Below are 28,000 nucleotides of genomic sequence, written 5' to 3'. Positions count from 1 at the left end.
GGTTTTAATTTTTGTTTCCCTAATGGCTAATGCTGATCAGCATCTTTTTGTGTGCTACCTCCTAGTTATATGTCTTCTTTAGTGAAGTTGTATCTTCAAACATCTTGCCAATTTTTTTATTGATTTGTCTTATTGCATTGTAAAAGTTCTTTAGAGTTTGGATATAAGGCCTTTGTCAGGTATATGTTTTGCAAATATTTTTTCTCATCTTTAATGAGAACACATTTTAAATTTTGAGAGTCCAATTTGTAGATTTTTTTTCTTATATATTTTGTCCTGTTTGTTTCATGTTTAAGATATCTTTGCCAAGTCCAAGGGTACAAAGATTTTCTCCTGTGTTTTCTTCTAGAAGTTTTATCATTTGATAGTCTGTGATTCATTTCAAGTTGATTTTCTATATGGTATGAGGTAAGGGTCAAAGTTTATTGTTTTACATATGGCTATTTAGTTGTTTTAGCACCATTAGTTAAAAAGTGTTCTTTTTCTTTTGATGTATTAATATCTTTATCAAAAAGCAATTGACTCCCACCTAGAAATAGCTTCTGAGCTCCGTCTCAAATCTGTCCGGTTTAGCCTGCTTGCCTCCACTCCATCCTCCACTATATCTATCAGGATGACCCAGAAGTCCTACAAGGTGTCCACCTCTGGTTCTTAGGCCCTTGGCAGCTACTTATACAAGAGTGGGCCAGGTGTCTGCATCAACTCCTCAAGCTTCTCCTGGATGGGCAACAGCAGCAGCTTCCAGGGTGGCCTGGGCCCTGGCATGGGTCTGGGAGGAGGCTATGCCAGGCCTGGTGGTATGGGGGAAGCATCACAGCTGCAACAGTGAACCAGAGCCTCCTGAGTCCCCTTAAGCTGGATGTACACACCAGCTGTACAAAAGCTTTTTAGTTTGATACAAATCTATCTGTCTATTTTTGCTTTTGTTGCTTGTACTTTTGAGCTCTTAGCCATAAAATCTTTGCCTAGACCAATGTCGTAAAGCATTTACTCTGTGTTTTCTTCTGGTAGTTTTATAGTTCCAGGTCTCACATTTAAGTTTTTAATCCATTTTGAGTTGATTTTTGTATATGGTGAGAACTAGGGGTCTACTTTAATCTTTCTGCTTACAGATATACAGTTTTCCCAGAATGTTTTTTTATCAAAGACTGTCCTTTCCCCAGTGAATATTCTTGGTGCCTGTGCTGAAAATCAGTTGGCTGTAAGTGCATAGATTTTTTTCTTGGTTTTCTATTCTTTTTCATTGGTCTATGTGTCTTATTTTTATGCCAGTACTGTGATATTTTGGTTATATAGCTTTGTAATATATTTCGAAACCAGGTAGTGTGATGCTTCCAGCTTTGTTCTTTTTGCCTAGGATTTCTTTGGCTATTCAGGGTCTTTTGTGGTTCCACACAAATTTTAAGTTTTCTTTTTTCTATTTCTGTGAAGACTATCATTAGGATATGGGTTTTTTGTTGTTGTTGTTGTTTTTGTTGTTGTTGTTTGAGATAGGGTCTTGCTACATCGCTACGTTGAACTCCTGGGCTCAAGCAATCCTCCTGCCTCAGCCTCCTGAGTAGCTGGGACCATTGGTGTGTACCATTGTACCCAGCTCATTGGTGTTTTTATAAGGATTGCAGTGAATCTGTAGCTTGCCTTTGGTAGTATGGTCATTTTTACAATATTAATTATTCCAGTCCATAAATGGATGTCTTTCCATTTTTTTGTGTGTGTTCTCTTCAATTTCTTTCATTCAATGTGTGTGTAGGTTTTTTGTTTTTTGTTTTTTTTTTTGAGACAGTGTCTCACTCTGTTGCCCAGGCTGGAGTGCAGTGGTGCGATCTCGGCCCACTCTAGCCTCCACCTCCCAGGCTCAAGCGATTCTCATGATTCTCATGCCTCAGCCTCCTAAATAGCTGGGATTATAGGTGTGCATCACCATGCTTGCCTAATTTTTGCATTTTTAGTCGAGATAGGGTTTCACCATGTTGTCCAGGCTAGTCTCTAACTCCTGACCTCATGTCATCCACCTGCCTTGGCTTCCCAAAGTGCTGGGATTATAGGCCTGAGCCACCACACCTGGCCTCATTCAGTGTTTTACAGTATTTAATGGTATCCCATAATTCCTATAGGCTTTGTTTATTTTCATTGTTATTTCCTTCTTTTCTCTTACTAATTTCAAATGATCTATGTTCAAGTTCAGAAATTCTCTCTGCTAGATTAAATCTGCTGTTGAAGCTCTCTATATATTTCATTCATTGAATTTTTCAGCAGCAGGATTTCTGTTTTATTATTATTATTTATATCCCTTTGTTGAATTTTTTCTTCATATTGTGAATTGTTTTCCTGATTTCATTGAATTATCTTTTTGTATTTTCTTATATCTTGTTAAGTTTAAGATCATTGTTTTGAAAAATTTTTGGCAATTCATTGACTTTCTTATCATTGGAGTCTATTACTAGAGAGTTACAATTGTCCCTTGATCAAAACGGATTTGAACTGCACAGGTTGTGTACTCAGATTTTCTTCAGCCTCTACCACTCCTGAGACAGTGGGACCAACCCCTCCTCTTCTTCCTTCACCTCAGCCTGTTCAACTTACATTTAGATGATGAGGATGAATACCTTTATGATGATCCACTTCCCCTTAATGAATAGTAAATATATTTTCTCTTATGACTTTCTTAATTAACTTTTATCTAACTAACTTTATTATAAGAATACAGTACATAATACATATAACATAAAAATATGTTAATTGACTGTTTATGTTATTGGTAAGGCTTCCAGCCAATGGTAAGCTATAATTAGTAGTTAAGTTTTGGGGAAGTCAGAAGTTATACACACATTTTTGATCATGTGAGCAGTTGGTACCCCAATTCCTGTATTGTTCGAGGGTCATCTGTATTATGTTCCTTTGGTAGCATCATATTTCCTTATGTTTCTGTGTCAATGTCTGTGTATTTGGTGGAACAATTGCCTTTTCCACACTTTCTCGAGTGACTTTTGTAGAGAAAGACTTTGACCTGCAGTTGGGTTTTATTGTGGCAATCAGGAAGAGTGTGGTGTCTGTTTCTATACAGGTACAGTGGTATAGTTTCCATGCAGCTTCTTCAGCTGCCTTCAATGTCAGCAATAACTGGGTGCTCAGTGGGCTAGTCTGTAGAAGTTTGTGGTGGTGGCAGTGACTGTGGCAGCATAGGTTGTTAATGTCTTTGGTGACAAAGGCTTTTGGAGTACTCCTAATTTTCTCCACAAAGGGAAGACTTAACCAAGGTGTGAAGTTTGACACAGCCTACAAGTAGCTACAGTAGCACTGGGTTCCAGGTACTGGTGCTCAGAGCAGCTACAGGGCTGGGTGCTAGACACAGGGTCTGTATCAGTCTGTTCTTGCACTGATATAAACAAATACTTGAGACTGGGTAATTTATAAAGAAAAGAGATTTAATTGGTTTATGGTTCTGCAGGCTGTACAGGAAGCATTGTGGCTTCTTCTAGGTAAGCTTCAGGAAGCTTTCAATCACAGTGGAAGGCAAAGGGGGAACCAGCATTTCACATGGCAGGAGCAGGAGGAAGGGCGGGGAGAAAGTACCACACACTTTTAAACAACCAGATCTCACTATCTTGAGGAGAGCCCCTGGGGGATGATGTTAAACCATGAGAAACCTCCACCATGATTCAATCACCTCCCCCCAGGCTCCACCTCCAACACTGGGGATTACAATTAAACGTGAGATTTAGGTGGGGACACTGACCCAGACCATATCAAGGTCTCACAAACCTATTGTGGCACCTGAGTTTGGGGCTACAGGTTAGGTGGCAGAGTTGGATGTAGACTGACCTCAGAGCTAGGATCCATGACTCTCAGATACCCTCTAGCAGCTCAGGCCCAGGGAGCCAGGTTGTAACTATGATTCTTTTCCGAGGGGCAGGGCACAGAACTGGCCCAACTACAGGGAGAAGGGAAGGGGTAGAGCCACAGTTTGGGAACATGAGCCAGTCGGCTTGGTGATAACTTAAGTCCCAGGGGGAATGAAGCACCGTGTAGTGGTAACTCTAGTCCCTGGGATGGTGGGATTTGGTAGTATCTGAGACTCTGTGAGGCCAGTTGCTGCAGCAGCAAGTATCCCAAAGTGGTGGAGTACAACTGTTGTTTAGGCCCTGGGGGTGTAGGGAACAGCATAGCAATGACTCCACTCCATGTGGAGAAGGGTGTCTTAGCAGCTTAGACTCTAGGGGTCTAGTCTAGTTCCAGGAAAGAAGACTACTAGAGGAGTTTGGTCTGTAGGGCAGAGTGTCTCAGCTCAACCACTGCTCTGTTTCCCTAGGACACAGGATACTTTGTCAGTTCAGCCCTGGAATGGGCAGCTGCTCAACTTGGCCACAGCACCAGTTCTCCAGGAGCCCATGTGCTACTTCAGCTTATGCCTGGTGGGGGCATGACTGTTCGGGGAGACCCAAGCATCATTTCCTGGAATGTGGGCAGTTGCTTCACCTTATGCACTGGAGAGGCATGACTGCTCTGAGCAGCTAAAGTATTGTTTCCCTAGGAGGCAGGATACTGTTTCAGCTCTGGCCTGAGGGGGTGGTAAGAGGGGTAGATGGAGTGGCTTCACCTCTGCTTCCCCCGACCCCTGTACGAGGGTATAACAGCTGTTTGCAGCTCAACTTAGGGATGTTGGGCCACTGGGTTAGGGTGGGTCGGTTGTGGCTTAGCCCCAGGGATAAAGGGTAACTGTGGCTACTCAGCCCCAGAGCAAGATATACTCCAGCCATAGTTCTGATTCCAAGATGGCATAACACAGTAGCTACATGAACTGCAGTGCTTGGGAAACAGTGTCAGTTTTTTCTCTCAGGGCAGCACAGCAGTGTGGACTCCAGACAGCTTCCTCAGCTGGGCTTGGTGCCTGTGAAGACTGCAGGGAACCCCAGTGGTGAGGTCTATTGATAGGGTCGGTTGCTGGAATCCTCTTATCTCCTTGCTGCAGGGAGAAGTTCTTCCTGGTTCCTGGCTGTTCCCAGTTAGGGGTTTGGGTGGTGAAGGCCAGATGCATCCTTCCATTCTCTATGTGGCCATGTGGCCATCCAGAGTTTCTGTGCTTACCAATGCTCTCCCTCATTTATTTTTGTTAAAATGTAGTTGTTTCTCATTTTTCTGATTGTCTTTTCTTTGTGAAGGAGATGAACACTAGCAACTTCTAGTGGGCTATCTTGCTGATGTAACCTGCCTACAATATATTGCTATTAACTGTAGTCACTGTGATGCACTGTAGATCTCTTGAACTTATTCCTCCTAATTGAAGTTTTGTATCCTTTGACCACAATCTTTTCTTTTTTTTTTTTAATTCACAGTCTTTTCTTTCTCTTTTTTTTTTTTTTTTAAATGCCACTATACAAATGGGAAACACAGCTTTCTTTTCTAATATGCAAGTTTAAAGCAGGGGTGTCCAATCTTTTGGCTTCCCTGGGCCACATTGGAAAAAGATGAATTGTTTTGGGCTGTACATAAAATACACTAATGATAGATGATGAGTTTAAAAAACTGCAAGAAAAAACTTCTCATAATGTTTTAAGAAAGTTTACAAATTTGTGTTGGGCTACATTTTAAGCTGTCTTGGGCAGCACCACGGGCCACAGGTTGGACAAGCTTAGTTTAAAGGCTATAAATTTCCCTTGAAATTTTACGTTAGCTGTATCCCACAAGTTTTGATACATGGTATGTTCTTTATGGTTCAGATCTAGTATTTGTAGTTCCGTGTGAATTTGAGAAGAACATGTGTTCTTTAATTGTTCAGAATGAATTTTAAATTTGTCCAGTAAATCAAGCTTGTTCTGTTTCCTTACTTTTGCTTGCTTAACTTGAGATAATTATGATGAGGTCTTGCACTATGGTAATGCATTTGTCAGTTTGGCCCTAAATTCTGTCCATTTTTTTTGAAAGTTGGTTTTTCTTGTTGCCGTTTGATTATTTTTTGAGACAGGGTCTTGCTTTGACACCTAAGCTGAAGTGCAGTGCCATGATCACAGCCGACTGCAGTCTTGATCTCCCAGGGTCAAGCGATTCTCCCACCCCTGCCACCTGAATTCCTGAGACTGCAGGCAAGGACCACCATATCTGGCTAATTTTTTTTTTTTTTTTTTGTAAAGGCAGGGTTTCAACAACATTTTGCCTGGGCTGATCTGAACTCCTGGGATCGAGCAGTCTGCCTGCCTTGGCATCCCAAAGTGCTAGGATAACAGGCATGAGTCACTGCACCTGGCCTAAAAAAATTTTTTTTAAAGAGAAATTTCAAAACTATACAGGAGTAGGCTAGGCACGGTGGCTCACATCTGTAATCCCAGCACTGTGGGAGGCTGAGGTGGGCAGATCACATGAAGTCAGGAGTTTGACACCAGCCTGGCCAACATTGTGAAGCCCCATCTCTGCCAAACAATACAAAAGTTAGCCGGGCATGGTGGTGTGCACCTATAGTTCCAGCTACTTGGGAAGCTGAGGTGGGAGAATCACTTGAACTGGGAAGGTGGAAGTTGTAATGAGACAAGATCATGCCGCTGCACCCCAGCCTGGGGGACAGAGTAAGACCCTGTCTCAAAAAAAAAAATGTGTCTCTCTCTCTCTCTCTCTCTCTATATATATATTCTATAGTATCTAATATATATTTATATACAATATATAATTATATATAAAATTATTTATAATTATATATAATTAATACCCTATTATATAATATACTTCTGTATATCTAAATATATTTAAATATAATTTTATCTTATAAATATATTAAATATATATTTATACATATATATTAAATCTACATATATATATACACACACACACACATAGGATTAGAATAGTAAATGAAGCCTGTATACAATTATGAATATATGACTAATCTTGTTTTACTTATTTCTCTATCAATTGTACCCTTTTCTCTGGCTTTGGTATTTATTTATTTTTTTGAGACAGGGTCTCACTTTGTCACAGAGGCTGGAATGCAGTGGCACAATCCCAGCTCCTGGGATCAAGTGATCCTCTTGCCTCAGCCTGCCAAGAAGCTGGGACTACAGGCACGCACCACCAGGCCCAACTAATTTTTTTGATCTTTAGTAGAAACAGGGTCTTGTTATGTTGCTCAGCCTGGTCTCAAACTCCTGGGCTCCAGCAATTCACCCACCTCGGCCTTGAAAAGTGCTGGGATTACAGGCATGAGTCACTATGCTCAGCCTGACTTTGATATTGGACAGTCTAATAATTTTACCTGTAAGTATTAATATCATACCATTCACATACCTAAAAACACCAAAAAAATTGTTTTTAGAATTTGTTGCACTCTGTTGCACAAGCAGTGCAGTACAGTGGTACAGTCACATCTTACCGAAACCTAAAACTCCTGGGTTCATGCCATCCTCCTGCTCAGCTTCCCAAATAGCTATGACTACAGGCATGTGCCACCATACCCAGCTAATTTTTTTTTTTAATTGAGACAGAGTCTCACTCTGTCACCAGGCTGGAGTGCAGTGGCAAGATCTGAGCTCACTGCAATCTCTGTCTCCCAGGTTCAAGTGATTCTCCTACCTCAGCCTCCCAAGTAGTTGGGACTACAGGTGCGTGCCACCATGCCCAGCTAATTTTTCTATTTTTAGTAGAGACGGGGTTTCACCATATTGGCCAGGATGGTCTCGATCTCTTGACCTCGTGATCTGCCCCCCTTGGCCTCCCAAAGTGCTGGGATTACAGGCATGAGCTACCCTGCCCAGCCACTAATTTTTTTTTTTAAGTTTCTTGTAGAAACGGGGCTCAGACTGGTCTTGAACTCACATGCTCATCTCAAATTCCTGTCCTCAAGTAATCCTCCCACCTCAGCGTCCCAAAGTGTTGGGATTTTAAGTGTGAGCCACTGTATCCAGTCCCCAAAATTCCTTTCTTTCCCATTTTTTCATGAAATGCCTGAACATTCCAAGAAAAATTCCTTAATATCAAATATCTAGTCCACATTCACATTTTCCTGCTTGCATGTACACATGCATATGTATGTACACACACATTTTGGTGGTACTATTTTTTTTAATTGAGGTGAAATTCATATAACCTAAAATTAATCCTTTTTAAATGAACAATTTAGTGACGTTTAGTGTATTCACAATGTTGCAAAAGTGCCATGTGGAGTTTCAAAACACCTTTATTACCCCAAAATAAAATTTTGTACCCATTCGTTGGTTACATCTGCTCGCAAGCCTCTGGCATCCACCAATCTACTTTCTTTCTCTATGGATTTACCTATTCTGGATATTTTATGTAAATAGAATCATATAACATGTGACCTTTTGTAAATGTCTTAGCTTCTGTCACTTAGCATAATAGAATTTTTTTGTTTGTTTGTTTTTAGACAGGGTCTTCATCTATCTTTGGGCTCTACCGTTGCCCGTTTCATAATTGGATTATTTTGGATTGTAGTCTTTTTGTTGTTGAGTTGTATGAGTTCTTGACGTATTCCAGACCCATATCAGATATGTGATTTGCAGATAGTCTCTCTCATCTATGGTCTTTTAACCTTTGTCATGGTGTCCTTTGTACAAAAATTTTTATTTTGATGATGTCCAATTTATCTGTTTTTTCTTTTGTTACTTGTCCTTTTGGTGCCATATCTAAGAAACCATTGCCAAATCCAAGGACATGAGGATGTACTCCTATGTTTTTCTTCTAAGAGTTGCGTGGTTTTAGTTTTTATGTTTAGCTCTTTGATCCATTTTTTGTTTTTGGCATGTAGTATGAGGTAAGAGTTCAACATCATTTGTTTTCATGTGGCTATTCAGTTGTACTGGCACCATTTGTTGAAGATCGTATTCTTTCCTCACCAAATGCTTTTGGCTTGGTTGGTCAGAAATCATTTAACCATATGTATGTATTTCTGGGCTCTGAATTCTGTTGTATTTATTGCTCTAAATTTCCTTCTGAGCACTGCTTTTGTGGCAGTTCATAAGTTTCAATATATTGTGCATATTATCATTGCTATATTTTATATATTGATATATTATCTATCATCATACCTTCTAGAGTTACAGGCATTTTTTAGTTCTGTAGTGTTTTATTTCAGTCCTTAAAACACACTTACAAAATTATAATATTGATAGTATTATTTTATACAGAGAGTTTATTTAGATTTTTTATAGTTATTTGTTTGCTTACCATTTTTTCAAGCATCTCAGGACTTCTTTCTGCTGTAATATTTGATTTCTTGAAATACATATATACTTTTTTTTGCTGAAGTAATGTGCTTTATTCAGTTACCTAACATGTAAGAAATACAGAGATAATTCCTGTACCAAATATTTTATACTTGATGTATATTTTTTCTCTCCCTTCTATAATGTGCTTGTATGGCATAACTGTTCCTTATCTATTTATTTATTGTTTTTTGAGACAAAGTCTTGCTCTGTTGCTCAGGCTGGAGTGCAGTGGCGCGATCTTGGCTCACTGCAATCTGTCTCCCAAATCTAAGTGATTCTCCTGCCTCAGCCTCCTGAGTTACTGGAATTACAGGCGTGTGCTACCATGCCAGACTAGTTTTTGTATTTTTAGTGGAGATGGGGTTTTACCCTGTTGGGCAGGCTGGTTTCGAGCTCCTGACCTCAGGTGATGCACCCGCCTCGGCCTCCCGAAGTGCTAGGATTACAGATGTGAGCCACTGCATCTGGCCGACTGTTCTTTTTTTTAAAAAAAATTTTTTTAGATCTTGTTTTGCTATGGGTACATAGTAATTGTAGATATTTATGGGATACATGAGATGTTTTGATACTGACATGCAATGTGTAGTAATCATATCATGCAAAATGGGGTATCCATCCCCTCAAGCATTTATCCTTTGTGTTACAAACAAATTATACTTTTCTAGTACTTTTTAAATATAATTAAATTATTGACTAGTCACCCTGTTGTGCTATCAGATATGAAGTGTATTGTAAATGTGGCACATATACACCATGGAATACTATGCAGCCATAAAAATGGATGAATTCGTGTCCTTTGTAGGGACATGGATAATCTGGAAGCCATCATTCTCAGCAAACTGACACAAGAACAGAAAATCAAACACCGCATGTTCTCACTCATAGGTGGGTGTTGAACAATGAGAACACATGGACACAGGGAGGCGAGCATCATACAGGGCCTGTTGGGGGGGACTAGGGGAGGGACAGCAGGGTGTAGGGAGATTGGGGAGGGATAACATGGGGAGAAATGCCAGATATAGGTGATGGGGGGATGGAGTCAGTAAACCACATTGCCATGTATGTACCTATGCAACAATCCTGCATGTTCTGCACATGTACCCCAGAACCTAAAGTGCAATAAAAATATATATATATATAAAAGAAATTTCTTTCATGTGCAATACATTGATTATAAACTCTCAGTTTTTTGTTTTTTATTTATTATCATAGTTTTTTTTTTTTTTTTTTTTTTTGAGACAGAGTCTTTCCCTGTCCCCCGGCACGATCTTGGCTCACTGCAACCTCCACTTCCTGGGTTCAGGCGATTTTCATGCCTTAGCCACCTGAGTAGCTGTGGTTACAGTTATGTGCCACCACACCTGGCTAATTTTTTATGTATTTATTTTTTTTATTTTTAGTAGAGACAGGGTTTTGCCATGTTGGTCAGGATGGTCTTGAACTCCTAGCCTCGAGTGGTTCACTTCCCTCGGCCTCCGAAGGTGTTGGGATTACAGGGTGTACAGGGTGAGCCCCTGTGCCCAGCCAACTTTCAGTTTTTTTAAATCTTAAGGTATCTTCCTTTCTGTTTTGTGAAAAAATATGGTTTTGCGTTTTTTTGTTTGTTTTTTTGTTTTTTGTGGGTTTTTTTTTTTTGTTATTCTGAAGGTAAGGCAGTAGAAAAAAAAGTAGTTTGGATCATATACAATTATTTATTGATAGTTATTTTTCTTTTTTTTTCTTTTTTGAGACAGGGTTTTGCCATGTTGCCCAGGTTGGTCTCAAACTTGTGGGCTCAAGCGATTCACTCTCCTTGGCTTCCCAAAATGCTAGGATTACAGGCATGAGCACTGCACCCAGCCAATAATTACTTTTTAAAAACCTTCAATATTATTCCTGTGACTTCTGCTACCATGTTGCTATTAAGAAGGCTGCTGTGGAGCCATAAAAACGACGAGTTCCTGTCCTTTGTTGGGACATGGATGAATCTAGAAACCATCATTCTCAGCAAACTGACACAAAAACAGAAAACCAAACACCGCATGTTTTCACTCATAGGCGAGTGATGAACAATGAGAACACTTGGGCACAGGGAAAAGAACAGTACTCACTGGGCTAGGTTGTGGGGTGGAGGGGAGGGGAGGGACGAGTGGGTGGGGAGGATAGGGAGGGATAACACCTGATATAGGCGAGGGGTGTGGGGGACAGCAAACTACCATGGCATGTATGTACCTATGCAACAGTTCTGCAGGATGCAGGGTGTGCACATGTACTCCAGAGCCCAAAGTACAATTAAAAAAAAAAAAAAAAAGAAGGCCGCTATATGTCTAATTTCAGTACTCTGTAGGGAGTCTGTCTTCTCTCTCTTTTCTTAATTTATATTTTTGTTACCTAGGCTCGGGGTGTTTTTATGGTCCATCTTACCTCTCTAGCTGCATTTTCCTTTTCCTCTTTAGAATTTTGCACGTTCATTACATTGAGGATGGGTTCCTTTTTATGTATCTTAGAGTACTTAAAAGTAAGACTTCCTTTATCTGTATATTCATATCTTTAGTTTTGAAAAATTGCCAGCCATTGTCTCTTCAAATACTGATGGTATTAATTCTTACATTAATTCAACTTATGATTTTTCAACTTTATGATGGTGTGAAAATGATACATATTTAGTACATCTGTCAATCTGTGATGGCGTTACATCTGGATAAATGTGTTGTAATTTGAAAATACTGTAAGTCAAAAATGCACTTTAAACTTATGATAGTTTCCACTTAATGTATTTTCAACTCACAGTGTGTTTATCAGGATAATAACTCTGTCGTAAGTCTAAGAGCATCTGTATTGTCTCTCCTCCATTTTCTCTTTTTTATTCTTCTGAGACTTCACTTATATGCATACTATACTCTCTATTTTTCCTATTTTTAAGTCTCTGACATATTTTTTATCTTCTATGTTTGTTGTGATGCAGTCTAGGTAATACAAGAATCTGTCTTCTGATTCTTTCTTCTCCATCTAATCATCTATTTAACTTATCCGTTGCCTTTTTTTTTTTTTTTTGAGACAGGGTCTCACTGTATCACCCATGCTGCAGTACAGTGGCGTGATTATGGCTCACTGCAGCCTCAGACTCCTGGACTCAAGAGATCCTCCCACCTCAGCCTTCCAAGTAGCTGGGACTGCAGACCCACACCACTGTACATGGCTGATTTTTAAATTTTTCTGTAGAGACAGGATCTCACTATGTTGCCCAGGCTGGTCTTGAATTCCTGGCCTCAAAGCAATCCTCTTGCCTTGGTCTCTCAAAGTGCTGGGATTACAGGCATGAACCGCTGTTTCTGGCTCCATTGACCTTCTAATTTCAGCGGTTTTTCATTTCCGAAAGTTCTGCTTGGTTTCTTGTTTCTTGGGGTTTTTTTGTTTTGTTTTGTTTTTTGAGACAGTGTCTTTCTCTGTCACCCAGGCTGGAGTGCAGTGGCACAATCTCAGCTCATTGCAACCTCCACCTCCAGGGTTTAAGCAATTTTCCTGCTTCAGCCTCTGAGTAGCTAGGATTACAGACATGCACCACTGTGCCCTGCTAATCTTTGTATTTTTAGTAGAGAGGGGATTTCACCATGTTGGCCAGGCTGGTCTCTTAACTCCTGACTACAAGTGATCCACCTACCTCGGCCTCCCAAAGTGCTGGGATTACAGGTAGGAGCCACCATGCCCAGCCTGTTTTTTTTTAATATTAAACTTTTGATAGTTTTTATCATTTGCTTATCTCTGTGATTCATTTATTTTTTTAGACATTAAATAATTACATTCAATCTTAGATGTTTCCAATATGGGGAGTCTTTAGGGGCTGTCTGAATCTGATGACTCAATCTCATGGTGGCTTATTTCCTGTGTTTTTGGTACTCTTTGACTGTTAGCTTATATTTAATTGATCTTAATATGAAAGGATACTGGAGTCTTATTTGGGTTTGTTTTTTTCGAAATAGTAGCTGCATTTTTTTCTTACCAGAAGCCAGGTTACACTCTTCACACAGAACCTTTCAGGTTGTTATCCTTATCTTGGGAGTTTTAAGTTTTCCTGCCCTATAAGCTGCTTGTCCAAACCAGTTTCTTAGCCATAAAACTTACTGTTTTTTGTTTTGTAGGAAGATAATTTTTTTATAGTATCCATTTGCCATATTGCCATTAATAGGAGGCTCTTTTTAGTTTGAAACCCCTTCTAAATATTTTTTATTCTCAAGTAATATAGGTATAATATACAAATTTTAAAAAAACCCAGAAAGTTATAAAATAAAATTGTTTCTACTTATATAACCCAAGGTAACTACAAGTTTTTTGGATTTTTTGTAATTGATTTTTTACTTGATTAGGATATAAGTGATAATTTAAAATCTTAAAGGAGGAGCAATTTAAAGATATTTTGTACCCATGTATTAAAACGTGACTGATTTTGTAGCTTTACAAAATTACCCTAATTAAGAACCACTGCCCTAGACCTAAGTGGCTCAGAGTTATTGGTATACATGTTTCTTTATTTTCTTTTTTTAAATATCTCTTCCTTTTCAAAGCTTGTCAAGCTAATGTTAAGTGGTATGCTTGTCTATTAATGGTAAAAATTGTATATACATAATCTGTCTACACCAGGATATCTATTTTAAAATTATATAATGCTACAATAAGGTACACCCAACTCATAAAGTTGAAAAACTTTATTTGCATTAAATCTCTGGTAAGATGATAATTTTAGAAGTATTTGAAAGGTTAGCAGTACCTTGTCACATAAAAGCAATCTTAAAAAGCCAGTACAGAAGTGTGGTTAAAGATAGAATGAGGTATCTACATAACACTAATTTTTGCCCTGTTTTGAATGTATTCTGGTGCCTTGGCAAGTTATTTAACAAAAATGTTAATTTTTTAATCTATAGAGTGGAAATGATTTTACCTAAATTACACAGGGTACCACAGTAGTGAATATGAGAGGTTTGTTTAAGATAAAACATTCCACAAAAATACTAAGTGCTTTAGTTGATCAGCTATTTAAACTCTTTCAGCTATTAAATAATAGAAGAAAATGGAATTGAATATGATGTCAGCATGGAACAATCTAATGATTCATTGAGAGCCAACCATAATGATGGTGAAGAGTCAAAAACCGATGCTCAGGTATTTGAGGTAGGGATTCAGCTGGGAACTTTTTTCCGTCCTAGGGTAAAACAGTATGCCATTTAACAGCTCTTTATGCTCAAGGGATACCTGTTATATTTAGTGTATTCAGGAATTTTAGGTCAGGCACGGTGGCTGATGCCTGTAATCCCAGCACTTTGGGAGGCCAAGATGGGCAGATCACCTGAGGTCAGGAGTTCAGGACTAGCTTGGCCAACATGGTGAAACCCTGTCACTACTAAAAATACAAAAATTAGCCAGGCGTTGTGGTGGGTGCCTGTAATCCCAGCTATCGGGAGGCTGAGGCTGGAGAACCACTTGAACCCAGAAGGCAGAGGTTGCAGTGAGCCAAGATTGGACCATTATACTCCACAAGAGCGAAACTCCATCTCAAAAAAAAGAATTTCAATATTTAATTATACACATATTTTATAATATAGAACTTAATGCTTAGATATATTTATAAAAATTTGTATACAAAGAAAAATCTATAGGTTGAATTATGTTATTTCAGGTTGCATTCCTGTGGACAATTTTATTTTGATAAAATTAAGATAAATATAATAATCAACAATTTTACTTAAATACTTTCTGTATATATCAATTTGTGTGAATTGAGAACTTACAAAAAAGTAAAAACAATTGAAAATGGCTATCTTTTCGTAACACATCTTTTTTTTTTTTTTAAATGGTGATACTGTATCATTAGACTGAAGTGATTTTTTTTTTTCTTTGCAAAAGCATCTAACCTGTATGGGCTCCAGGGATTCTTCCTTTGAACAAAATGATTCTCCTAGAGTTTTGCCAATCACTGCTCCTGAAACAAATAATTCACTCACGTCACAGAATATACCAGGGACCCTGACTCAGACACAGACTCTTTCTGCAGAACAATTCCACATAGTCGACCAAAATGAGCAAGCTGTTCAATACGAACTTCAGTCATTGGGGGATTCCAATGCACAAATGGTGAGTATATTTTATAAGTAACCAGTTTTATGATATTTAGCCAAATGTATTAGTTTTACTAAATAACCTTAATTTCTTGACACTTTTAACTCACATTGTGTTTGTTTATTTATTTATTTTTATTGCATTTTAGGTTTTGGGGTACATGTGAAGAACATGTAAGATTGTTGCATAGGTACACACATGGCAGTGTGATTTGCTGCCTTCCTCCCCATCACCTATATGTGGCATTTCTCCCCATGTTATCCCTCCCCAAGTCCCTACCCCACACTGTACTTCCCCCATTTCCCCCCTACAGACCCCAGTATGTGATGCTCCCCTCCCTGTGTCCATGTGTTCTCATTGTTCAACACCCATCTATGAGTGAGAATATGCGGTGTTTGATTTTCTGTTCTTGTGTCAGTTTGCTGAGAATGATGGTTTCCAGGTTCATCCATGTCCCTACAAAGGACACGAACTCATCGTTTTTTATGGCTACATAGTATTCCATGGTGTATATGTGCCACATTTTCCCTGTTCAGTCTATCATCAATGGGCATTTGGGTTGGTTCCAAGTCTTTGCTATTGTAAACAGTGCTGCAGTGAACATTTGTGTGCATGTATCCTTATAATAGAATGATTTATAATCCTTTGGATATATACCCAGTAATGGGATTGCTGGGTCAAATGGAATTTCTGTTTCTAGGTCCTTGAGGAATCGCCACACTGTTTTCCACAATGGTTGAACTAATTTACACTCCAACCAACAGTGTAAAAGTGTTCCTATTTCTCCACATCCTCTCAGCATCTGTTGTCTCCAGATTTTTTAATGAACGCCATTCTAACTGGCGTGAGATGGTATCTCAATGTAGTTTTGATTTGCATTTCTCTAATGACCAGTGATGATGAGCATTTCTTCATAGTTTGTTGGCCTCATATATGTCTTCTTTTGTAAAATGTCCATTCATGTCCTTCACCCACTTTTGAGTGGACTTGTTTTTTTTTTTGTAAATCTGTTTTAGTTCTTTGTAGATTCTGGATATTAGCCCTTTGTCAGATGGGTAGATTGCAAAAATTTTTTCCCATTCCTTTGGTTGCCAATTCACTCTAATGACTTTCTTTTGCTGTGCAGAAGCTGTGGAGTTTGATTAGGTCCCATTTGTCTACTTTGGCTTTTGTTGCCAATGCTTTTGGTGTTTTAGACATGAAGTCCTTGCCTGTGCCTATGTCCTGAATGGTTTTTCCTAGATTTTCTTCTAGGGTTTTTATGGTGTTAGGTCTTATGTTTAAGTCGTTAATCCACCTGGAGTTAATTTTAGTGTAAGGTGTCAGGAAGGGGTCCAGTTTCTGCTTTCTGCACATGGCTAGCCAGTTTTCCCAACACCATTTATTAAACAGGGAATCCTTTCCCCATTGCTTGTTTTTGTCAGGTTTATCAAAGATCAGATGGTTGTAGATGTGTGGCGTTGCCTCTGAGGCCTCTGTTCTGTTCCATTGGTCTATGTCTCTGTTTTGGTACCAGTACCATGCTGTTTTGATTACTGTAGCCTTGTAATATAGTTTGAAGTCAGACAGTGTGATGCCTCCAGCTTAGAATTGACTTGGCAATGCAGGCTCTCTTTTGGTTCCATATGAAGTTTAAGATGGTTTTTTCCAGTTCTGTGAAGAAGGTCATTGGTAGCTTGATGGGGATAGTGTTGAATCTATAAATTACTTTGGGCAGTATGGCCATTTTCATGATATTGATTCTTTTAACCATGAGCATGGAATGTTTCTCCATCTGTTTGTGTCCTCTCTTATTTCATTGAGCAGTGGTTTGTAGTTCTTCTTGAAGAGGTCCTTTACATTCTTTGTTAATTGTATTCCTAGGTATTTTATTCTCTTTGTAGCAATTGTGAATGGCAGTTTGTTCTTGATTTGGCTCTCTTTAAGTCTGTTATTGGTGTATAGGAATGCTTGTGACTTTTGCACATTGATTTTGTATCCTGAGACTTTGCTGAAGGAGATTTTGGGCTGAGACGATGGGGTCTTCTAAATATACAATCATGTCATCTGCCAATAGAGACAATTTGACTTCCTCCTTTCCTAATTGAATACCCTTTATTTCTTTTTCTTGCCTGATTGCTCTGGCTAGAACTTCCAATACTATATTGAATAGGAGTCGTGAGAGAAGGCATCCTTGTCTAGTGCCAGATTTCAAAGGGAATGCTTCCAGTTTTTGCCCATTCAGTATGATATTGGCTGTAGGTTTGTCGTGAATAGCTTTTATTATTTTGAGATACATTCCATCAATACCTAGTTCATTGAGGATTTTTAGCATTAAGGGCTGTTGAATTTTGTCAAAGGCCTTCTCTGCATCTATTGAGATAATCATATGGTTTTTGTCTTTGTTACTGTTTATGTGGTGAATTACGTTTATAGACTTGCTTGTGTCGAACCAGCCTTGCATTCCTGGGATCAAGCCTACTTGATCATGATGGATAAGCTTTTTGGTGTGTTGTTGCAATCAGTGTGCCAGTATTTTATTGAAGATTTTTGCATCTATGTTCATCATGGATATTGGCCTGAAATTTTCTTTTCTAGTTGAGTCTCTGCCGGGTTTTGGTATCAGGATGATGTTGGTCTCATAAAATAATTTGGAAAGGATTCCCTCTTTTTGGATTGTTTGGAATCGTTTGAGAAGGAATGGTACCAGCTCCTCTTTGTATGTCTTGTAGAATTCAGCTGTGAACCCATCTGGACCTGGGCTTTTTTTTTGGTAGGCTACTAATTGCTACCTCAACTTCAGCCCTTGTTATTGGTCTATTCAGGGTTTTGACTTCTTCCCGGTTTAGGCTTGGGAGGATGCAAGTGTCCAGGAATTTATCCATTTCTTCCACGTTTCCTAGTTTATGTGCATAGAGTTGTTTGTAATAATCTCTGATGATGGTTTGTATTTCTGTGGAATCTGTGGTGATATCCCCTTTATCGTTTTTTATTGCATCTATTTGATTATTCTTTCTTTTCTTTTTTATTAATCTGGCTAGTGGTCTGTCTATTTTGTTGATCTTTTCAAAAAACCAGCTCCTGGATTTATTGATTTTTTTGAAGGATTTTTTGTGTCTCTATCTCCTTCAGTTCTGCTCTGATCTTAGTTATTTCTTGTCTTCTGCTAGCTTTTGAAATTTTTGATCTTGCTCCTCTAGCTCTTTCAATGTTGACAATAGGGTGTCAATTTTAGATCTTTCCTTGCTTCTCATGTGGGCATTTATTGCTATGTATTTTCCTCTAGACACTGCTTTAAATGTGTCTCAGAGGTTCTGGTACATTGTGTCTTCATTCTCGTTGGTTTTGAAGAACATCTTTATTTCTGCCTTCATTTCATTGTTTATCCAGTCAACATTCAAGAGCCAGTTGTTCAGTTTCCATGAAGCTGTGCGGTTCTGAGTTAGTTTCTGAATTCTGAGTTCTAACTTGATTGCATTGTGGTCTGAGAGACTGTTATGATTTCCATTCTTTTGCATTTGCTGAGGAGAGATTTACTTTCAATTTTGTGGTCAATTTTAGAGTAGGTGTGATGTGGTGATGAGAAGAATGTATATTCTGTGGATTTGGGGTGGAGAGTTCTGTAAATGTCTATTAGGTTTGTTTGGTCCAGGTCTGAGTTCAAGTCCTGGATATCCTTGTTAATTTTCTGTCTCATTGATCTGTCTAATACTGACAGTGGAGTGTTGAAGTCTCCCACTATTATTGTGTGGGAGTCTAAGTCTCTTTGTAAGTTATTAAGAACTTGCTTTATGTATCTGGGTGCTCCTGTATTGGGCCCATATATATTTAGGATCGTTAGGTCTTCTTGTTGCATTGATCCTTTAACCATTATGTAATGTCCTTCTTTGTCTCTTTTGATCTTTGTTGGTTTAAAGTCTATTTTATCAGAGATGAGAATTACAACTCCTGCTTTTTTTTTTTTGCTCTCCGTTTGCTTGGTAAATCTTCCTCTATCCCATTATTGTGAGCCTTTACGTATCCTTGCATGTGAGATGTGTTTCCTGGATATGGCACACCAATGGGTTTTGGCTTTTTATTCAATTTTCCAGTCTGTGTCTTTTGATTGGGGCATTTAGCCCATTTACATTTAGGGTTATTATTGTTATGTGTGAATTTGATCCTGCCATTTCGATGCTAGTTGGCTGTTTTGCCCGTTCGTTTATGTAGTATCTTCATTGTGTTGATGCTCTTTACCATTTGGTAAGTTTTTGGAGTGGCTGGTTCAGGTTGTTCCTTTCTATGTTTAGTGCTTCTTTCAGGAGCTCTTGTAAAGCAGGCCTGGTGGTGATGAAATCTCTGAGTAATTGCTTGTTCGTAAAGGATTTTATTTCGCCTTCTCTTATGAAGCTTAGTTTAGCTGGATATGAAATTCTGGATTGAAAATTCTTTACTTTAAGGATGTTGAATATTGGCCCCCACTCTCTTCTGGCCTGTAGGGTTTCTGCTGAGAGATCTGCTATGAGTCTGATGGGCTTCCCTTTGTGGGTAACCCGACCTTTCTCTCTGGCTGCCCTTAGCATTGTCTCCTTCATTTTGACCCTGGTGAATCTGACAATTAGGTGCCTTGGGGTTGCTCTTCTTGAGAAATATCTTTGTGGTGTTCTCTGTATTTCCTGTACTTGAATGTTGGCCTGCCTTGCTAGGTTGGGAAAGTTTTCCTGGATAATATCCTGAAGAGTACTTTCCAGCTTGGATTCATTCTCTCCGTCACATTGAGGTACACCTATCAAACGTAGATTAGGTCTTTTCGCATAGTCCCATATTTCTTGGAGACTTTGTCCATTTCTTTTTACCCTTTTTTCTCTAATCTTGCCTTCTCATTTTATTTCATTGAGTTGATCTTTGACCTCTGATATCCTTTCTTCGGCTTTGTCAATTCGGCCATTGAAACTTATGTATGCTTCATGAAGTTTTCCTGTTGTGTTTTTCAGCTCCATCAATTCATTTATAGTCCTCTCTATGCTGTTTATTCTCATTAGCATTCCATCAAATCTTTTTTCAAGGTTCTTAGTTTCTTTGAGTTGGGTTAGAATATGTTCTTTTAGCTCAGAGAAATTTCTTATTACTCACCTTCTGAAGCCTGTTTCTGTCAATTTATCATACTCATTCTCCATCCAGCCTTTTTCCCTTGCTGGTGAGGAGTTGTGATCCCTTGGAGGAGGAGAGGCGTTCTGGTTTTTGGTGTTTTCATCCTTTTTGCACTGGTTTCTTCCCATCTTTGTGGATTTATTTACCTGTGGTCTTTGTAGTTGTTGACTTTCAATTGGGGTCGCTGAGTAGATGTCCAGTTTGTTGATGATGAAGTTATTTCTTTCTTTCTGTTTCTTAGTTTTCCTTCTAACAGTCAGGCCCCTCTGCTGTAGAACTGCTGAGGTCCACTCCAGGCCCTGCTTGCCTGGGAATTACCTGCAGTGGCTGCAGAACCGTAATGGTTGCTGCCAGTTTCTTCTTTTGCTATCTGTGTCCCAGAAGGATACCCACCAGATGTCAGTCTGATCTCTCTTTTATGAGATGGCTCTTTGGATATATGGGGGTCAGGGAGCTGCTTGAGGAGACAGTCTGTCCTTTATAGGAGCTCAGGTGCTGAGCTGTGAGCGCTGTTGTTCCATTCAGAGCTGCTGGGCAGGTACATTTAAGTCTGCTCCAGCAGAACTAATAAACGCCTTTTTTTTTTTTTTCCCTAGATGCTCTGTCCTGGGGAGGTAGGGCTTTATTTATAAGTTTCTGTCATGCTGCTGCCTTTTTTCAGGGATGCTCTGCCCAGTGAGGAGGCAGCCTGGTCACAGTCTGCCTGCAGAGGCTTTGCTGAGCTGCTGTGGGCTCCGCCCAGCTGCCGTGTGAACTTCCCTGCAGTCCCTCCACGCTCTCGCTGGGAGCTGCAATCCTGAGCTGCTCCTAATCGGCCATCTTGGATCCCCCTCCCCTGTTTATCTTTTTAATATGGATTTTTGCTCTTGTTGCCCAGGCCAGAGTGCAATGGCACAATCTTGGTTCACTGCAACATCCACCTCCTGGGTTCCAGCAGTTCTCCGTCAGCCTCCTGAGTATCTGGGATTACAGGTGCCCAGTATCACACATGGCTAATTTTTTGTATTTTTAATAGAGACAGGGTTTCACCATGTTGGCCAGGTTGGTCTCGAACTCCTGACCTCAGGTGATCTCCCTGTCTTGCCCCCTCAAAGTCCTGGGATTGCAGGCGTGAGCCACAGCACCTGGCTACGTTGTGTTTAAAATACTGTTTCCATGACTTTCATTTTTATGTAAGAATTTTAAAATATTTCCCTTCAGGACTAGAAATAGTACTTTAAACAGTACTTATCAGTCTCTGTGTTTGGGTACACTGGTGCTTTGAGATCAACTGGAAATGTAACATCTGTAACTAGTTCTAACATGCCAGAGTTGATGTGTAACTTACATTTAATGTGTGTGTGTGTGTAAATATATACACACACACATACACACACAGAGCTTAACTCTGGTGTTTGTTTGTTTTTTTTTCGTTTGCTTTTTTTTTTTTTTTTTCCTAGACAGGGTCTTGCTCTGTAGCCCAGGCTGGAGTGTAGTGGCACAATCTCGGCTCACTGCAACCTCCACCTCCTGGGTTCAGGCAGTTCTCCTGCCTCAGCCTCTTGAGTAGCTGGGATTACAGGTACGCACCACCACACCTGGCTAATTTTTGTAATTTTAGTAGAGATGGGTTTCACCATGTTGGCCAGGCTGGTGTTGAACTTCTGACCTCGTGACCTGCCTGTCTCAGCCTCCCAAAGTGCTGGGATTACAGGCGTGAGCCACCGCCCCTGGCCTAACCTCCAGTTTTTGATTTATCAACATCTCACTGACCTGCATACCACTTTCTGGTATGCCTTCTTGAAGAAAAAGAAAACAGTGGAGGTACTGCTAGTGTATGGAGAATTAGACATATTCTTGCTGATCTTTGTAGGTAAATGTGTGCCATGTGAGTAACAATGCACAAAGATTTAAAAAATCAGGATGCTTAAATGCTTTTCAAACTGTTGGCTAAAAGTATTTTTGACCAAGTTCATAGTTTGAGCCAAAGAGGTGAAAGATTGTTTTGACTGACATATGGAAAATTACTGAGCAAAACTTCTAAGTTGCTCTCTGGTTGTTTAGAATGTACTTAACATAAGTAATACTGTGAAGGACAATGTGTCTCTTGTTTAGTTGAATTTTCCAAGTTTTCTACGATGAGTATTTATCACTTTCATAGTAAAAGTTATTTTTAAAAGCATAATAACTGTAATTATAAATTATACCACAGGTGGTCATTTTACCTAGAATTAACCCTTGTTTCTCTTCATCATCTAGAGCATTCTACAGTTAATCTATGCCATTTTGCTCCTTTATGATCCAACCAAATTGAGTTATCTAGATTCTATAGTTAAGAGTAATTGGTTGAGAGGAGACTACGTGCAGGGGAGCCCTTTTCGTTTATGTTCAGGCTTTCTGGGCCTATCTATACCAGGACTGAAAGGCAAAGAAGGAGTAAGCTTCTGTAACCATACTGCATCACCAGCAGAGGTTAATATTCAACAAATAATTTAAGTGTGAGCCAACTACATTTTAATATTTTTCACATCCAGGATGAAATACTTCTGTAGTTTCCCCTTTGTCTGACATTTATTCTAGTTGCTATAAGAACATTTACAAAGTCTGGGTTTTTTTTCCCAGCAGGAAGATGAAGGAGTCTGAACCCTTTTAGGGTTGTCATTTTACATACGGTACCTTTCCAAGCAAAGTTATTTGAGTCCAAAAAAAGTTAACACTCTTTGTAATTGGATTAAACTTTCTATACAAAGTGAGTACAAGGGTGGTTTTACATTGTTTAGGTAGGAGATAGCACAGAAGATTATATGAAACCATGAAATAGGAAACATATGAAATGAAATATGGAAAAAATGTGAGAAACAGGGGTTATTAGAAATAATTTTCTTCAAAGAACTGAAAATCAGAAAGAGAATATTCCCAGAAGCTTAGTGGAACTTTTGGTTTTGTTTCAGTGAACTGTATTTTTTAGAGCAGTTTTAGGTTCATCATCAAGTGAGCAGAAGGTACACAGATTTTCATATATGTATACTTCCTGTACCTGCACATGCTGCAACATCCCCTTTATCAACATCTCCTACCAAATGGAGCTATTTGTTTTTGTTTTTTTGGTTTTATTTATTTATTTACTTTTAACCTTTAGGTTAGGGGGTACATGTGAAGGTTTGTTGTATAGGTAAACTCAGATTGTATAGGTTATTTCATCACCCAGGTATTAAGTCTAGTACCAATAGTTATTTTTTCTGCTCCTCTCCCTCCCACCCTCCACCCTCCAGTGTCTGTTGTTTCCTTCTTTGTGTTCATAAGTTCTTCTTATTTAGCTCACACTTGTGAGAACATGCTATACTTGCTTTTTTGTTCTGGTGTTAGTTTGCTAAGGATAGTAGCCTCTACCTACATCTATGTTCCCACAAAAGACATGATGTTGTTCTTTTTTATGGCTGCATGGTATTCCATGGTGTATATGTACCATATTTTCTTTATCCAATCTGTCAGTGATGGCCATTTAGGTTCATTCCATGTATTTGCTATTGTGAATGGGGCCTTAATGAACATTCACATGCGTATATCTTTATGAAAGAATGATTTATATTCCTCTGGGTATATATCCAGTAATAGTATTGCTGGGTCAAATGGTGGTTGTGTTTTTAGCTCTTTGAGGAGTCGCCATACTGCTTTCTACAATGGTTGAACAAATTTACACTCCCACCAACAGTGTATAAGTGTTCTCTTTTCTCCATAACCTCACTAGCATCTGTTATTTTTTTATTTACTTTTTTAATAATAGCTATTCTAACTGGTGTGAGATGGTATCTCTTTGTGGTTTTGATTTGCATGTCTCTAATAATCAGTGATATTGAGCTTTTTTTTCAAATGCTTGTTGACTGTATGTATGTCTTCTTCTTTTTGAAAAGTACCTGTTCAAACTAGAAAAAACTACTTTAAATTTCATATGGAACAAAAAAAGAGCCTGTATAGCCAAAATAATCCTAAGCAAAAAGAATAAAGCTGGAGACGTCATTCTACCTGACTTAAAACTACCCTACAAGGTTACAGTAACCAAAACAGCATGGTACTGGTACCAAAACAAGTATATAGACCAATGGAACAGAACAGAGACACCACACATCTACAACCATGTGATCTTTGACAAATCTGACAAAAACAAGCAATGGGGAAAGGATTCCCTATTTAATAAATGTTGCTGGGAAAACTGGCTAGCCATACACAGAAAACAGAAACTGGAGCCCTTCCTTACACCTTATATAAAAATTAACTAAGATGAATTAAAGACTTAAAACTATAAAAACCCTAGAAGAAAACTTAGGCAGTGCCATTCAGGACATAGGCATAGGCAAAGACTTCGTGACTAAAATACCAAAAGCAATTGCAGCAAAAGCCAAAATTGACAAGTAGGTTATACTTAAACTAAAGAGCTTCTGCACAGCAAAAGAAACTATCAAGCAGCCTACAGAATGGGAGATTTTTGCAATCTATCCATCAGACAAAGGTCTAATATCCAGAATCTACAAGGAACTTAAACAAATTTACGAGAAAAAACAACTCCATCAACAAGTGGGCAAAGGATATGAACAGATACTTCTCAAAAGAAGACATTTATGTGGCCAATAAACATTTTAAAAAGCTCATCATCACTGATTATTAGAGAAATGCGAATCAAAACCACAATGAGATACCATCACACGCCAGTTAGAATGGCAATCATTAAAAAGTCTGGAAACAACAGATGCTGGGGAGGCTGTGGAGAAATAGGAACGCTTTTATGCTGTTGATGGGAGTGTAAATTAGTTCAGCCATTGTGGAAGATAGTGTGATGATTCCTCAAGGATCTAGAACCAGAAATGCCATTTGACCTAGCAATCCCATTACTGGGTATATACCCAAAGGATTATAAATCATTCTACTATAAAGACACATGCACATTTATGTTTATTGCAGCACTACTTACAATAGCAAAGACTTGGAACCACCCCAAATGCCCATCAATAATAGACTAGATAAAGAAAATGTAGCACATATATACCATAGAATACTATGCAGCCATAAAGAATGAGTTCATATCCTTTGCAGGGACATGGATGAAGCTGGAAACCATTATCCTCAGCAAACTTACACAGGAACAGAAAACCAAACACCATATGTTCTCACTCATAAGTAGGAGTTGAGCAGTGAGAACATATGGACACAGGGAGGGGAACATCACACACCAGGGTCTGTTGGTGGATGGGGGTTGGGGGGGAGAGAGGGAGGGAGAGCACTAGGACAAATACCTAATACATGTAGGACTTAAAACCTAGATGACAGGTTGATGGGTGCAGCAAACCACCCTGACACATGTATACCTATGTAACAAACCTGCACATTCTGTACATGTATCCCAGAACTTAAAAAAAAAAAGTGTCTGTTCATATCCTTTGCCCACTTTTCAATGGGGTCATTTTTCTCATGGAAATTTGCTTAAGTTCCATATAGATGCTGGATATTAGACCTTTGTCAGATGCATAGTTTGCAAATATTTTCTACCATTCTTTAGGTTGTTTGTTTACTCTGTTAATAGTTTCATTTGCTGTGTATAAGCTCTTAAATTTATTTAGATCCCATTTGCCAATTTTTGCTTTTCGTGTTTTTGTCCTGAAATCTTTGCCCATTCCCATGTCTGGGATGGTATTGCCTAGGTTGTCTTCCAGGTTTTTATAGTTTTGGGTTTTATATTTAAATCTTTAGTTCATCTTGAGTTTATTTTTGTATATGGAGCAAGGAAGGGGTCCAGCTTCTGTCTTTCACATATGGCTAACCCGTAGTCCTAGCACCATTTACTTAAGAGAGAGTTCTTTCCTTTGTGCTTGTTTTTGTCAGCTTTGTTGAAGATCAAATGGTTGTAGGTGTGCAGCCTTGTTTCTGGGCTCTCTCTCTCTTCTGTTCCATTGGTCTATGTGTCTGTTTTTGTAGCAGTACCATTCTGTTTTGGTTACTGTAGCCTTGTAGTATAATTTGAAGTCAGGTAACATAATGCCTCCAGCTTTGTACTTTTTGCTTAGGATCACCTTAGCTATTTGGGCTCGTTTTTGGTTCCATATGAATTTTAAAATAGTTTTTTCTAGTTCTGTGAAGAATGCCATTGGTAGTTTGATAGGAATAGCATTGAGTCTGTGAATTGCTTTGGGCAGTATGGCCATTTTAATGATATTGATTCTTCCTATCCATGAGCTTGGATTTTTTTCCATTTGTTTGTATCTTCTCTGATTTATTTGAGTAGGCTTCTGTAAGATTTTTTTTTTTTTTGTAAATGAAGTTTTGCTCTGTCACCCAAGCTGGAGTACTATGGTATGATTGCAATCTTGGCTCACTGCACCTCCACCTTCCAGGTTCAAGTGATTCTCCTGCCTCAGGTTCCTGGGTAGCTGGGATTACAGGACGCCCAGCTAATTTTTGCAAGCCTTTTGTTATTCCTATTGTAGAGATTTTTCACCTTTCTGTATTCCTAGGTATTTTATTCTTTTTGTGGCAATTGTGAATGGGATTCCCTTCTTGATTTGGCTGTCTTGGTTGTTGTTGGTATATTGGAATGCTAGTGATTTTTGTACATTGATTTTGTATCCTGAAACTTTGCTGAAGTTGTTTATCTTCTGGAAGAGCTTTTGGACTGAGAATATGGGGTTTTCTATATATAGAATCATGTCATCTGCAAACAAAGATAGTTCAGCTTCCTCTCTTCCTACCTGGATGGCCTTTATTTCTTTCTCTTGCCTGATTGCTTTGGCTGGGACTTCCAATACTGTGTTAAATAGGAGTGGTGAAGAAACAAATAGGAGTGGTGAGAGAGGGCATCGTTTTCTTGTGCTGGTTTTCAAGGAGAATGCTTCCAGGTTTTGCCCACTTACTATGATGTTGGCTATGGGTTTGTAGCTAAGCATTTTGTTTTTCTTAATTTATTTTAATTAATTTATTTTTTAAAGAGGTATGTCTCACTCTGTTATCTAGGCTTAAGTGCAGTGGCACAATCATAGCCTCCAGAGTAGCTAGAACTACAGGGACATACCACTGCCATCAGCCAGATGGAGCTTTTTGAAAGAAATACACCTACATTTTCTTTCAATATGACTTTTTTTTTTTTTTTTTTTTTTTGAGATGGAGTCTTGCTCTCTCACCCAGGCTGGAGTGCAATGGCATGATCTTGGCTTACTGCAACCTCTGCCTCCCAGATTCAAGCGATTCTTCTGCCTCAGCCTCCTGAGTAGCTGGGATTACAGTTGCCCGCCACCATGCAATTTTGTATTTTTAGTGGGACGGAGTTTCTTATGTTGGCCAGGCCAGTCTCGAACTCCTAACCTCAGGTTATCCACCTGCCTTGGTCTCCCAAAGTGCTGGGATTACAGGTGTGAGCCACCATGCCTGGCCCAATATGACTTTTTATATAAAAGTTTATTAATAAAGATTCTGTAGTGAGTGAATCTGCAATGGATGAAGAGGTTTTTGGAGTGAAGCTGAATTGGTCTTTTGGGTTTATTAGAAATATTGTACACAAAGAGCCCAGCAGGTAAAAGACCACTCAGCTGAAGTTTTCTGATAATTTTCATGGTCTGCCTGAAATAGAA

At 39.0% G+C, this 28,000-nt stretch overlaps 1 protein-coding gene across 12 annotated transcripts in view; it reads left to right on the top strand.

The window, feature by feature from the left end:
- Window positions 1–28,000, top strand: part of CARF (calcium responsive transcription factor) — a 97,407-nt gene that overhangs the window by 15,322 nt on the left and 54,085 nt on the right. For all 12 annotated transcript variants that reach the window (XR_010341423.1, XR_010341424.1, XR_010341425.1 and 9 more), the window contains exons 3-4: window positions 14,234–14,354; window positions 15,087–15,314. Coding sequence is in view for 5 of the 12 variants with exons in the window: in XM_064373148.1 (XP_064229218.1) it covers window positions 14,277–14,354; window positions 15,087–15,314 (306 nt within the window). In the remaining 7 variants the exon portion in view is untranslated. The remainder of the gene's footprint in view (window positions 1–14,233; window positions 14,355–15,086; window positions 15,315–28,000) is intronic.

This window comes from Aotus nancymaae, unplaced genomic scaffold (genome assembly GCF_030222135.1).
Source record: "Aotus nancymaae isolate 86718 unplaced genomic scaffold, 86718_ANA_hifiasm-v0.15.2.pri h1tg000008l, whole genome shotgun sequence".
Taxonomy (NCBI): domain Eukaryota; kingdom Metazoa; phylum Chordata; class Mammalia; order Primates; family Aotidae; genus Aotus; species Aotus nancymaae.
This window is presented reverse-complemented; position numbering and strand designations above follow the sequence as displayed.